The 14,269-nt window shown below is 41.2% G+C and overlaps 1 protein-coding gene across 1 annotated transcript; it reads right to left on the bottom strand.

The window, feature by feature from the left end:
* Positions 1 to 4,314: 4,314 nt before the first annotated feature.
* Positions 4,315 to 6,963, bottom strand: rxfp3.3b (relaxin family peptide receptor 3.3b). Its single transcript, XM_069163459.1, has one exon. The coding sequence runs from the start codon at positions 6,816 to 6,818 to the stop codon at positions 5,622 to 5,624; it is 1,197 nt and encodes a 398-aa protein (XP_069019560.1). The 5' UTR covers positions 6,819 to 6,963; the 3' UTR covers positions 4,315 to 5,621.
* Between the last annotated feature and the right edge of the window lie 7,306 nt (positions 6,964 to 14,269).

Raw genomic sequence — 14,269 nt, forward strand, 5'->3', positions numbered from 1 at the left:
ACCAACACTACCACTTCCTATTTAAATAAATCTGAAGGGAAATTCTATATGCTGTAATTAACTGCCCGCAGTTTAGTTTCCGATAATTCCTCTTATTCTACATGTTTAAAGTGTCACCTTCTTATCTAACAGCAACACTCATTACATTCAGTTGAATTGCTTTACTGTTAGAACAGTTTACTCCATATTCACTGTTATTATCTTTTCCCCCTCACTGAATCACCAAACGTCTTCTGTGGTGACCTCGTTTCTTTGGCTACTGTTTGGACTGTGCCAGTAAAGATAAATATTTTCCCAGAGTTACGGGCCAGCGACAAGGGGCTCGTCCTACAAAGCTCCCTCAATATACCCACATTATCTCTCCGACATCTGGCTTAACAAACGTGGTCACACGAAGGCGGTTATCAACTCCGTAAGTCAACGTGGGGTTTCCAATCCGGCACATAAAGGAGAGGTGTTCGTGGCACGATCCAAGTGCTTCTTGGTAAAATGTTAATTAATGCATTGTTGGTTTGCGTGGAGATTTAAATCATGTCCAACATTTTGGACGTGTGAACACATAAAGGCACAATATTTTTAAACCCTGGAATATTTGAACTTTATCGACCTGGTTTTGAATGAAGATGTCGTATTTGGAGCAAGTTATTCAATAAAAATGATGACTTTCAGTTCAACGGAACGAGCATTTCATACCTTCTGCCGCCCATTTCATGGTCGTGCAATATTCAATATTGCAATAATTTTCTGTGTTACAGCACCTGACACTTTTTTTTTTCACCCCAAGGTGTATTTATCTATTTTGTATATATAGTGTGTGTGTGTGTGTATTTATTCATTGGTCCTAATTCTTTTTTTCTTTTCCCAAAGAATGTCTTATTTTGATTGTATACATATTTTGTAAGTTTTTCTTGTTGTTTGCACCTTTTTTTTTTTTTTCCTAAGTGTGTTTCTATGCTGTTGTGACGAACACATTTCCCCACTGTGGGATTAATAAAGTCCTATTTTATCTTATTGATGAATCTTTATTCTGGTTTTTGATTTGTATGATTTGTTGAATTGGAAAGCAGCAAAACGTGTATTTGAAACAACCATGGATTTTTAGTTTTTTAGGGTTATTGTTCCAATTTTATTTGACTCAGTGAAGAAATCCACATAATTCTACAATAAGATGCCTTCAAGTGACTTCAGCATGAGGTGAGTTTAATCAGACTGACTGAAGATGAATGCAGCTCAGTTTGGCCGAGCGGAACAGATGAACTCTGTTTATGGGTGAATTGCCTGACAATTAGCATTAATGAGGGCAGAGGCAGCAGTCACGGCTGGAGGTGACTGTTAGCGCTGAAATGTGATTCATCGTGGATGACGAGGCCCAGAAATATACAGCGCCAACAGCTCCTGAGGGCTCAGACATAACAAATATATTTGACTTGAAAGAAGTCCAGTTTCATCATGCAAGGATCTTTCAGAAATAGGTCCAAACCGTAGACTGTATATGAAACTGGAGGTATCCTCTGGGTCTGAAGATGAGAAGCCCATGCCTAAGTACTGTGAAATACAATACCACAGAGGACCACTAGGGGAAATTTAAAAAAAAACATCTGGCTCCAATGGACTCCCATTCAAAACTCGTCAGTAAATGTTTTTCACAAGTCATTATGGTGTCATTAGAGTCATTCCCTCCTTCTAATCAATGTTCTGTTGGTCCTTCTGAAAATAATTCCGACATTATTTAGATATTAGGCTTCAAATAGAGGTACGTTTGGAGGCTGTGTTGGATTTGAACAACATATCTGGGGTGCAGTCAGGTTGCCGGTACAGTGGAGTCCCCAGGTTGTCCACATGTGGTCCCTTCTGGCTCCATAAAAACAAGATGGTGAGCAACAAAATGCCAGACTCAACATTTCAAAACAACACTTCCCAAACTAGTGGGTGACGTCACTGTCGGTTCTCAAATCCCTGTTAACAATCCCCTTAAATCTCCTTAAACGATTACATGAGACCGTAAAAGATCACTGACATTACTAAAGGAAGGTTCCAGTGTTTTGTATCTTGACAGCAGCCAAGTCCAGACGCGGCCGATGGGTTTTCCAGGCATCAAGCGGCTCTAACGGGAAATAACAGGCTGGCTAACTGTGAAATAATCTTCCTCTAAGTAAAATAGTCAAAACTATTTTCAGAGCAAAAATGTTCATCATGCAGAAAGAAAAAGAAGAGCCAGGTTTATGAAGTTGTGTTCAGACTAAACGCGAAGTTCACATAGCACAGCTTAAGTTATATTTTTTAATTTGCGTCCTTTCCTGTCGATCGGTGTGAATTCGCAGATATTTGCTTTCTTTGTATTGAGTTTGTATATAAATGCATGTTTGGTCCCTATATTAGTATTTACATTCTTAAATATGACATCATTAAAAAACTACGTTCTGATACGCACATCTGTTTTCAGTTGTTAGACCTTGATATAATATATAATATAATATTAAACTAAAATTATATATATCCTCTGAACTTCTCTCAATAGATACAGACATATACAAACATGCATATTTATATAAAGGGTTAGTTATAATTTGAACAGAGCTTTGAGAGCCAGCTACATCCGTTCTGAGCACAGACTCAGATCAACACTTTGTCAGTTTATATTCTGGTTTATTTCCTTTTCAGACACATTAGAAACTAACTGTGCTCTCTTGACCCGGTCCTAAGTGCAGTTTTCTTCTCAGGCTGCGTCCACGTGCCACATATCTTCTCTTTTGCGTCGGGTCCGAGCACATGACTGTTTAAAAGGTAGAGAGGGAGTCATGTTAATTAGACTCCCTCTCTCAGAAGCAGCTCAGCTGAGACAACTGGCGTACTTTCCTCGGCACACTCACACACAGTACTCGAATATTCTACACATACTTGTGTCGTACTTGAATTTTGACGAGGTGATATTGTCTCAAATCGCACGCTGACGTTCTGCACTTACCAGAAATAGACGTAACATTCAATTCATCACCTGCCAACATATCTGCCAGCTCTGTTTGGTTATTTGAACCAGAAACAAAAAAAATGTGGTGCCCATTGTTTTGTGGATGATCACATCCTTTAGGTGTCATTAGAGCGGCTTTTCAGTCCTTTAGTTTGGTTTGAGAGTGGCTTAAATACTCTGCAGAGCAGCTCAGCTGAAAGATGTCAATAAAAGTATCGGATTCCATCTGTTGTAGTTTTTAAGTGAAGTTTAGTAGTAAATGTTAACATGAAAGACGTAAATTGGGTGTAACTCTACCTGGCATGTCCCATCAGCCTCTTTAAAGTCAAATCTGCTGCTCAGGCTCGGTGTTAAAGTGAGGTTATATGAGGCAGCTTTGCACAGACAGTGTTTTACCTGCAGTTTGAAGAAGCAGGTAATAGTAAGGTTTATTATTTAAGGTGGCTACAATACATTTTGTTATAGCGGTGCATCACTTTGACTCATTGTCAGCATATCTGCCTTCAAAATGGGGCCATCCTGACTGACATCTAGTGCAGGCAGTGAACTGACTGTGGTTAAGTACCTCATATAACTCCACTTCAAACAAACCCAACTATCCTTTTAATTCTAAATTGGTTCCACTGAAGTAAAACAGGCTGCCAGGAGAGCACTGCCGACCTCGTTAAACTCAAAGCGCTGCACTCTGAGTGTCTTTGTTCGTCTTCTCGGACGTCGGTGTTGCGGCTGTGTCTCCACACACCAACAGTTTTTGTGTTTCTGGGACGTTCGCAGTTTTATGTGATTAAAGATTCATTGTGAGCTTGTTTAAGGAGGAGCAAAGTCCACCACAGTGTTTATAGGCAGCACTGTCATTACATAATGTGTGCTGCTCTTTGTTCTCGCCTTGTTTTATTCATCTATATTTGGTTTATCTCTTTTCATTTAAAGCCCAATTCATACATTTTTTGCTACCTGGGTTGAGTTGTTTTTAAGCTATAATCCAAACACTCTTTTATCTAATTAGATACCAGAAGAAATAAATCAGAAAATAACAGCCTATTACTGAATGCATAATCTGCCATTTAGCCTGAATTTGAAAAGAAAATTGTACTTATTGTACGTTTTGACAAACTTTACCCCTAAAATAAACTTACACCAACTAAAATACAGTTCTCTATCATCTTGAGACTAACTTTCCAACTCCGTACATATGGAATATATTCTCTCACTCAGAGAACCAAGGTAACAATGTAACCACACGATTTGTAGAAATTCATGAAGTAAACTTTTACAAGTTCAGTTTCACACCTTTTTTTTTTTTTTTTTTTTTTTTTTTACAAATATAGAAAACAAAAAAAACATAGGTAATGTAACTTTTTATTTCCTTGTTGTAGGGATGAAGTTTTAAGCAGATTTATTTGATCAGACATTTTGTAAAGAGGTTTTTTTATAGTGGTGAAGTTGGATTGATTGCAGCCTCATGTTTCAGCCACATCCAGTAGGTCTGTCGATTGATCATTTCCAGACGGTAAGAATAGAGCTCACCAGGGCTGCATTTCTGTAGTTCACGAGAACGATGGTTTTGAAAATGAACCAAATTAATAACCAAAAAAATAACCTTTAAGATGTGTAAATTAAATATCTTTGACCTTTAAGAAGACATTTCCATTTCCAAAAATAGCCCATTTAAGTGCTTTGCACAGACATATGTGTTTTTCAACATTTCAAATAAACATTTATCTTCATCTTTTAGAACAAAACTCGACCATGTTATGATTATATTTACGATACACACACAGTTGAGTATATTTACAATAACTTCTGCCCGCAAATCTGATTCACACGCAGTCGGGCAGATTAAACATCTGACAGCATCACAGCCTTTTGATCAAATACAAACAGAAACCTCAAACAGCACTCACACTTTAATTAATGTACACAAATGAGTTATTTTATTCTCCAAACATTGTTATAGTTGCATTGGGTGTTTTTTAGGTTTTTTTTTTTTTACATTCATTTGTGCATTATACATACCAGCCACATCAAACGTCAACAATACTCCACAGAATGATGTTTGAAGCAGCAGCAGCAGGATGAATCCTCTATAGGACATACCGTCTGTTGGAGAGCACTTTAGAGAACAAAGCAACACTAAATGAGACGCCATGAGCCTGAGTTTCATGTAAACACAAAGCAGAGTCAACTTTACAAAACCAAGAACGGCATCGGGGTTACTGTGCTGGGAAATCGCGTTAGGATGAAGCGAAAACGCACTAGATGGTTTTACGCACTGTGCATCCTCGCGCGTAATTACGCACAATCATTGTTTAATATTTCACACCTTCAGATAGTGATAAAATGTATGAAATCCTTTGATGCCAAGTCAGAAACATCTGATGACGCTACGTAAAGCTGCGATGATTTGTCCTTTCATGCACTGTTCACACGGAGGTTGAATTCGGCATCAACTAAACGATGTTCTCCAAAAAATAGCGAGTCCTGATGTACTCGTAGTGTTCCGCGTCTTTTTTGATACAAGAGGTCAAAACTCCAGCAACACATAAAGCTTCGCTTTACTGTGAGAAAAATGGAGACAGATCACCAACATTGTTACTCGTGCGTAAAACCTTGTCCGTCATCATTTCGAGGTTGATGTCAGCAGGATTTAAGTTCAGACACTTTTGTCTTTTCTATCTAAGCTTGGTTTGTCTTTGCTGCCGTCCGTGTCGCACTGGTCCGTTAAAACCGAGAGCCTGCAGTTCTCCGTCTCTACGTTGTTCAGCGGGATGGCGACCTGCGTGTCGTCCGGCTCCGCTCTCACCGTGCCGGAGAACGGCCGCAGGTGGCAGCTGTTCGTCCCGGTGGGCGACGAAATCCTCCAGAACAAATCTTTAATCTTCTTCCTGAACTCCCGGCGCATGAGGCAGTACAGAACCGGGTTCAGGCAGCTGTTGGTGTGCGCGAGGCACACTGTGACCGGGTGGATGTACGTGTGCACCATGTAGTACGTCTTATCCCAGTTGACGATGTTAAATTTGACCAGAACGCCCCAGAGGGTGATGGCGTGGTTGGGCATCCAGCAGATGAAGAAGCAGAGGACGACGATGGTGACCGAGCGGGTAACTCTGGACTTCCGCTTCACCTGGTTGTTGTTCATGCTGCGCAGGCGGACGACGCGCAGCAGCATCAGGTAACACACGGTGACGATGAGCATGGGGAACACGAAGGCCACCAGGATCTTCTGAAGGTGGTGCAACGCCAGCCACGACTGGCCGTCTGGGAAGCCCAGCAGGCAAAGTCTCTCCCCGGCCACGTTCCTCACCGTGGAGAAGATTGCTGTGGGCAAAGAAGCCATCATGGCGGAGACCCAGAGCCCGGCGATCACCCAGCGGACCGGGCACACCCGCCGCCGGGTCCGGTCTTTCAGCGCCGAGGCCACTGACCAGTACCGGGTGACGCTCATCGCGGTGAGGAAGAAGACACTGGCGTACATGTTCATCACCGTCACGGAGAGAATGATCTTGCACATGGCGTTTCCAAAAGGCCAGCTGAAGTCCAGAGCCGTGTCCACCGCCCAGAACGGCAGGGTCAGCACGAACTGGAAGTCCGTCACGGCCAGGTTGAGGATGAACAGGTTGATGCTGGAGCGTTTCTTCCTGCCCCGGCGCGCCTTCATCAGGAAGAACACCAACAGGTTCCCCACCAGCCCGGCGGCACACACCACCGAGTACACGATGGAGATGAGGATGCGCAGGGTCGGGGAGCCGTCCGCCGGCATGTCGATGTCATCCAGGCTGCAGAACCGGTTCTGTTCCTCAGCGGACCGGTTCCATGATGACGCGTTATTTAGGAGCCACAGCTCCGCCATCCTCTCCGGTGACAGACGCGACCCGAGTCGGTTGAGCGCATCACCTCCTGCGCTCCCGGAGAGAAGAGTCCTCCAGCATGGTGCGCAGTTTCCTGCTGCTCAGGTTCACCTCGCGGTGTATTTCCTGCTGCTCTCTCACCGTTGCTGTCACTGCTGGACTGCTGAGCCCAGTGCGCGCGGCTCACTTTATATCCTGCTGGTGCCCGAGGAGGCGCGTGCCCGACACAAAACTGAAAAAACCAGGCGAAACTAGAGATCAACTGCAGCCTCAATGTCAGAGAGCAGGGCTGGTCCCAGGGAGGGGTGGGACGGGGTGGGGACTCTTCATGGCCCCACTGCCTGCATTTTCAGCACCATCTTTACGATGGTAAGTCTGTTAAAGAATGACTCAACCCAGAGGAGGCACTCATCTTCATCTGATGAAGAGTGGTTTGATTTGCCCTTATACGTCCTAACCATCTCTCCACCCTTCCTTCTCTCTTTTTTTCCGTTGTCCTTCCTAAAAACATATTTCCCCAACTATATTACAACTTTACAGGAGAGGATGTGATCTAAAGTCTTTATTGGCACGACAGTGATGCGGTCAGGACCGAAGCCTTGCGGTTATACAAGTTACCAACCAACCATCTGATGAACAAATATATCCATGGACTCGTGTTTTTAACATTATAGCTGATTGTATTACTTAAATAGGCTGCAGTTATTTATAGAAGTGCTGCTGATGATTCCTGATTCCCATTTGTTCCTGTTAACAGTTCCTTGTCTATCAATCTGCCAACCAGCCTTTAGGCATAAATAATAATAGGATAAAAAAAAAAAAAAGAAGAAAGAAAATCATTGAATTCAGACATAAACGAATCATTCGAATTATCCATCTGTTATCGCCAACTCACAGGTCCAACTCAGGAGGCAAGACAAGCATTCATGCTCACATTCACATTTACATATGTGATAGGACGCCAGAGCACCCGGAGAAAATAAACCACGGAGGTGCAGCACGGTTTTTCCTGGCTCAACCTGAGGCGGCGGTGGCAACATCCTGATCATGTGTACCTTTCTATCAAACAGTTCAAGCAAACACTTTCCACAATGTATTTCAGGAGTTCAAATATATGATTAAAGAAAATGACAATTATCATGTTTAACCATATTTCTATTAAATAAAAATAAGGGGCTCTGTTCAACATACATAAACAAAAAAGCTTACAGCGTTAACAGTGCAGTCGTTCCAAATCAAACCACTTATAATTTAAGCTGTTCTGTACAACATGACCTTCAGAGGCCTGCTAGCAGTGAAGTTGAACATAATTTAACTTTAAAGCTTTTGCTTTCATGCAGAACATTTCAGCCTCCTTTTGTCCATTTTGTAAAAACCTCTTCACACACTCATTGTAGTCCAAAGCCTCCAGGTTGGGTCAGTCAACAGCCACCTTGCATCACACATCCAAGTGTCTAAGTTAACGAAAAAAAAGAAAATCATGCATTCAAGTGTGAAAAAAGACCAAAGTTTTCTCTAAAACCTATACATTGTGGTGGTGATGTAAATAATTCATGTGCCTTCAGATCAGGACTTGTCAGTCCATCACATGGTTAACACAGAGACACACAACCACACCTTCAACTAATTTAAACTTTTGTCCTCACCCCGGTCTCACTTCTCAGCATCGCCTCCTAAAATGCAATTGTCATCAATCCCCAAGTCACCTGCCAAACTCCATCACCTTCTAAAATCCTGGCTCTTAGATGGGCTGTTTGCCAGCTTGATGTCCTTCATAAAGAAGCTGAGAGAAGCTGAACAGAACACAGACCGGAGCCATTTGGTCAGGACATCAAGACAAGGCCACTGAGCGTAGTCATTTTCCCCTGACAATTTATTTATCAATTCATCACATTGCCTTATCCCTTGAAAACATCCAGTCCGCCTTTAAATTCAATCACTGTTATTTACGACTCTCAACGACTCCAGGGAAATTGATTGCGTTGTTGGTCTGAGTTCACAACATATTAAAAACGTAAAAGTCACCTTTGCCAAACAGCTGCTCTGTTGTAATTAAATACAAAAAAAAAATTAGGACCTACTAATGTAGCTTGTCCTTTCTGAAACGACTCAGATTATAAGGAAGTGAGTCAGAACTTTAAACAAACTGGCCTTTATTAATGGTTTTGTAATTTGTATTTGACATATCTGAGTCTTTATCCTTCACTTCTGGAAATTCTTGACCTAAGAAAAGCTGTTTGTCTGCATCTGATATAAACAACCGTGATTCAAACATGTACACTGACTCAAGTCACGTTTTCTGCCTCATTTTCAGTTCATATCATTTTTACGAATCCTCTTCTCTTGTTTCAGGTCTCTTGACTTCCTGCTCTCGTACATGCAGTGCAAAACAAAATCCTCAAAATGAAGTAAAAGCACATGTTCCTAAACTAAGGCTGTGTTTGAAATGTGTACTCATACTCTATATCAGGGGTGTCAAACATACGACCCGCGGGCTGGATCTGGCCCGCCAGGGGGTCCAGCTCGGCCCGCCGGATGACTTTGCTAAGTGTGAAAATTACAGAAAGACATGAATTGCATTTCTATGAGAATATGGAGGTTTATGAGTACAAACGTTTTGTAATTTTTTTAATCGATCCAGACTTCAAAAACAGCGTAAATGCGACGTCTGCTCCGGAGGCAGAAACGCTCATTGCGACAGGCAGCAGCGCTCACTGCGAGGGAATCTGCAGAGGAGAGCCGGGGCAGATAAACAGTGGGCTGATGTCTGAGTTTTTGGTCTTTCTGTTTCTAGTTTATTGTAGAAAGACCTTAAAATAGGGTTTATCATCCAAAAACCTTCACCAATGATTTAAACATAGAGAAATATTGTCGTTATGTCTGCGTTATTATGCTATGATTTCACTGGTCTGGCCCACTTGAGATCAAAGTGGGCAGTATGTGGCCCCTTAACTAAAATGAGTTTGACACTCCTGCTCTATATGGTCCACTATATAGTATGTCAGCCATTTTGTAGTGCTGTTCTAAATCTCTACGGTAAATTTTGTTAGTTAAATTTTGAGTGACACCATAGAAGGAATAACATGCTTCCAATCCAACCTATCAACCAGGAACAGAAGGATCAGATCACTTTTTTTTTAATTTTTTTTTTTTATTTCACTTTATTAATCCCCGAGGGGAAATTTCTTCGCTACAGCAGGGGGGCTCTCAGGGGGGAGCTGCTGCAGCAGGCTGCCACTAGCGCGGCGCCAGGTAACCTGACCTGAGGTGCATGTTTTTGGATGATTTTTATAGAAAGATATTGATCACCATCCCATATGTAACCCACTATTGGGGAAAATTTGGGGAAAATTTGTGTCAAATATCCAGTGGATAAAAGCATGGACCTTATCTTCAAGATACTCAATCACAAACAAAGAGATATCTGTTGCAAATAGACCAAAGACAACATATCAAATGTTGAAACTGAGATATATTATTGTTTTATGAAAAATAAATGCTCATTTTGAATTTTACGCCAGCAACACGTCTCAAAAAAGTTGTGTAACACCAAATAAAAAAACACCTGGTGGAACTTCTCACAACTAATTAGGTTAATTGGCAACAGATCAGTAACATGATTGAGAATAAAAACAGCATTTAAGAGAGGCGGAGTCTCTCAGCTGTGAAGATGGTGAGAAAGACTGCGTGGGCAAATAGTTCAACAATTTAAGAAAATGATGTTCCTCAACATAAAATTGCAAAGATTTAATCATCTATGGTTCATAATATCATTAAAAGATTCAGAGAATCTGGAGAAATCTCTGAACACAAGGGACAAGGCTGTAAACCAATATTGGATGGTGGTGATCTTCGGGCCCTCAGGCAGCACTGCATTAAAAACACACTATTCTGGAGTGGAAATCACTGCATGGGCTCAGGAACACTTGTGAAAACCATCGTCTGTCAACACAGTTCATCGCTGCGTCCACAAATGCAGGTTAAAACTTTCCAAAGAAGAAACCAGATAGAAACATGATCCAGAAACACCGCCGCCTTCTCTGGACCGAGATCATTGAAGATGGACTGAGGTGAAGTGGACAACTGTCCTGAGGTCTGATGGATCACAATCTGAGATTCTGTTTGGAAATCATGGATGCTGCATCCTCCAGGTTAAAGAGGAGAGGGACCATCCAGCTTGTTATCAGCACTCAGTTGAAAAGCCAGCATCAGTGATGGTACAGGGATGAATTAGTGAACATGGCATGAAAAATAAAACGGATCATGAGGTTGTGAACTGTGAATTGGTCCCACAGGGTCAGACTGTCAACACCATCTTTACTGTGTCCTGACGCTTCTGAGGGAAAGATTTGGTGTAAACAACCTGAACTGTGGTGTGATGACACTTTTGGCACAATTTGTCTCTGTAACTTCTTTCTTTTCCCCAAAATATTCACACAAACTTTAGTGCGCTTCTTGCTCAAGTTTCAGGTCAAGTTTCGGAAATGCATCTAAAGCAGTGGTCACAAAAACGTAACGTAGAAAGCAACGTAACTTGGAGTACTTACTTTAGAAGCTTATACTTCTCCCGTGATGTGACCATCACAGTGCTGCACCATGTAGGAGCAGTCTGGAAACTTTGTGATTGCCCTTTGCACAAAGCCAATAAACAGTTTTTATAGTTTCAGGTTTGAAACACAGTCATTTAATTTATCCTAAATGTAGACGGCTTATTACCATTCAATTTCTTTTCTTCTTTTTAATTCAAATATTAATTACATACAGATATAATTCTGACTGATAAAATTAGTTTCCCGAGCAAAAAATAAATTGAAATAATGATCATCAGTAAATTTGTTTTGATAAAAGTATAATATAACACAGACTGCTTTATTTTAAATCAAAATAACGAGGAAGCAAAAATATATATCCACAAAGTATTCACTGCCAAGCTTGAAACATAATCCCTTTATTAATAACTTTATCTTGTCCACTCTGACTTGCTGTCTACATTTCCTGTGCAATATGAATAACAAGTAACTGGATTAGGGGAAAAAATAATAATTCAGGCTAAAATTCTGCTTTCCTTTAGTATTATACAGAATACACATATTTCTTTCTTAGGGTTGAAATACATCACATTAAGGATGGTTCACAAATCAAATATAAATTGTTGCATCCTGTTGTAATAGATGGCAGCTGTTCCCGTGGTTACAGGGGAACTCCCAGGTTACAGCAGTGTTTTGCTGTTATCCGTGTACTCTTGCTGATATGAGGCTTTAAGTGTGCCTTTTCTAAATATTGGTTCTTGTAGTTTACTTGTCATAATGAAATGAAAATGTAGAGCAGATAACAGGCAGCAGCAGATCCTTTTGACGAGCTCACAGGTTACGTGTAAATTAACAAACCTGCTGGTTTACTGCTGCGTTCCCCTTAACTTTGTGTTCACTTCAACTTGACTTTAATTACAGGGAGGTCATCACAGAAAATGTAATGCATACATATATTTATTGTAAAGTTTAAAAGATGTCCAATCCTGCTGATGAAATACATTTTGTAACCAATGTTGCCAATTAAACAAATGTTCTCTGTTTCAAAACTTCACATGTTGTCTTTGGTCTATTTTTTGGTCACAGATATTGAATATTGGATCATTTTTTTCAATAAATTATCAAGATTAGTTTTTTTTATTTTGTTTGTTTCACTGGGTTCTCTTTATCTCTTTTTAGGACTTGAGTAAAATCTGATGATGTTTTAGGTATTTATATGTTTATGCAGAAATTCATAAGGCTTCACCATATTTCAACCAACACTGTATTGTAGTGTATATTTTATAAGAGCACAAGAAATAATTGTACTTTACCTTTTTGTACTCTCACAAAATGATGGAACAAAAGCCAGACGTAAATTTTAGCTTCAGAAAATGAATGTTATTTCATGACTGCTATTTATTAACTGGGTTTTGGGCAGATATTAATGTTCAACATAAAGGACATTATATCGTTATATTGTAAATAAATTATAATTATATCTGAATGCAACAATGACAAGTTCATTTAAAACTACTTCAAAACGATAAAGCAATGCTCTTACAATGTTTTGATCTGCACAGAAAACATTCCAGCTTCCGGACCCTCTTTCTTCTGAATTATATGCTGCGCTGTTGTTTCCAAATTTGACAGATTTAGATCTTCTTCCTTCTTCTTCCAGGCTACAGACCCATCTTGGATCTTGGTTTTCTTTTCCCTAAAAGTATTGGTAATGGGATGTTCCAGGCCTTGTCTTCTGATGCAGGGGTTTCCAATAACATCTATAGTTTTGGCCTGGTTGATTGCAGTGTCGTTCTTCTACCTGCTTCCTGAAGAGTTGGTCTTGAGAGTCCCTATGATCAATTGTCCTCCAGAGTGTAACCCAAACCCTCAACTGCTTTAGATCCCTCTGATGCCAAGTCCCCTTTTGCCCATGAACTTCACAAATCCACTACAGTCCAACACCTGCCGTCTCTTCGGTGTTTAATCTTTCTGGGCCACTATTTGGGGACCATGTCGGGGCTGACTATACCTGCTTTTGATGCCCTTCAAAAATATGCTTAAGCACAAACCCCTGACCAGGTGGGGACAAGTATCTCAGGGTCTTGTTCATGAGTGAGGGTAAGATGGAGTGGGACATTGACAGGTGGATCGGGGCGGCAGCAGCTGTCAAACAGGCCATTTTGGTAAAGAAGGAGCTGAGTCGAAAGGTGAAACTTTCAATTTACCGGTAGATCTACGTTCCGACTCTCACCTTTGCTCACTAGTTCTAGGTAGGTAGAACGAGATCGCGTTTACAAGCGGCTGAAATGAGTTTCCTCCGCAGGGTGGTCGGGCTCAGTCTCAGAGATCGGATAAGGAGCTCGGACATCAGGAGTGAGCTCGGAGTGGAGCTGCTGCTCCTTTGTGTCAAAAGGAGTCAGCTTGCAGGTGGCTCTGGCATTTGATCAGGATCCTCCTGGAGGTTTTCCAGGCACGCCCAACTGGCAGCGGACCTCGGAGCAGATCCAGAACATGCTGGAGGGATTATATATCTCATCTGACCTGGGAACGCCTCGGGATCCCCCAGAATGAGCTGGAAAACATCGCCAGGGAGAGTAAAGTCTGGGCCAACTTGTTCGAGCTACTGCCAGCGTGACCCTACCCCGGAAGAAAATGGATGGATGAACAAACCAATGACTGTTTTCATGGTCCTCTATTGTTTGACTGACATCCTTCCAGTCCTGCATTCCACTTATAAAGAACTACTTTCACCTGGCTTGGCAAATGTGAAACCAACTGTACACTATAATGTATGCTGTTGACTTTCAGCATCACTCTGTCTGACTCTTAAGATTGTTGAACTATGGAGCGAGGCCATTGGCTGTTGACCAGATAAGCCATTCAATGTTCAGTCCACATATGAGCTTTGTTTGTTGCTCATTTGTTTCTTTAATGGCTTAAAT

The sequence above is a fragment of the Embiotoca jacksoni genome, unplaced genomic scaffold (genome assembly GCF_022577435.1).
Source record: "Embiotoca jacksoni isolate LCO1_2020_lvr unplaced genomic scaffold, fEmbJac1.0.p SCAF_3, whole genome shotgun sequence".
Lineage (NCBI taxonomy): Eukaryota > Metazoa > Chordata > Actinopteri > Embiotocidae > Embiotoca > Embiotoca jacksoni.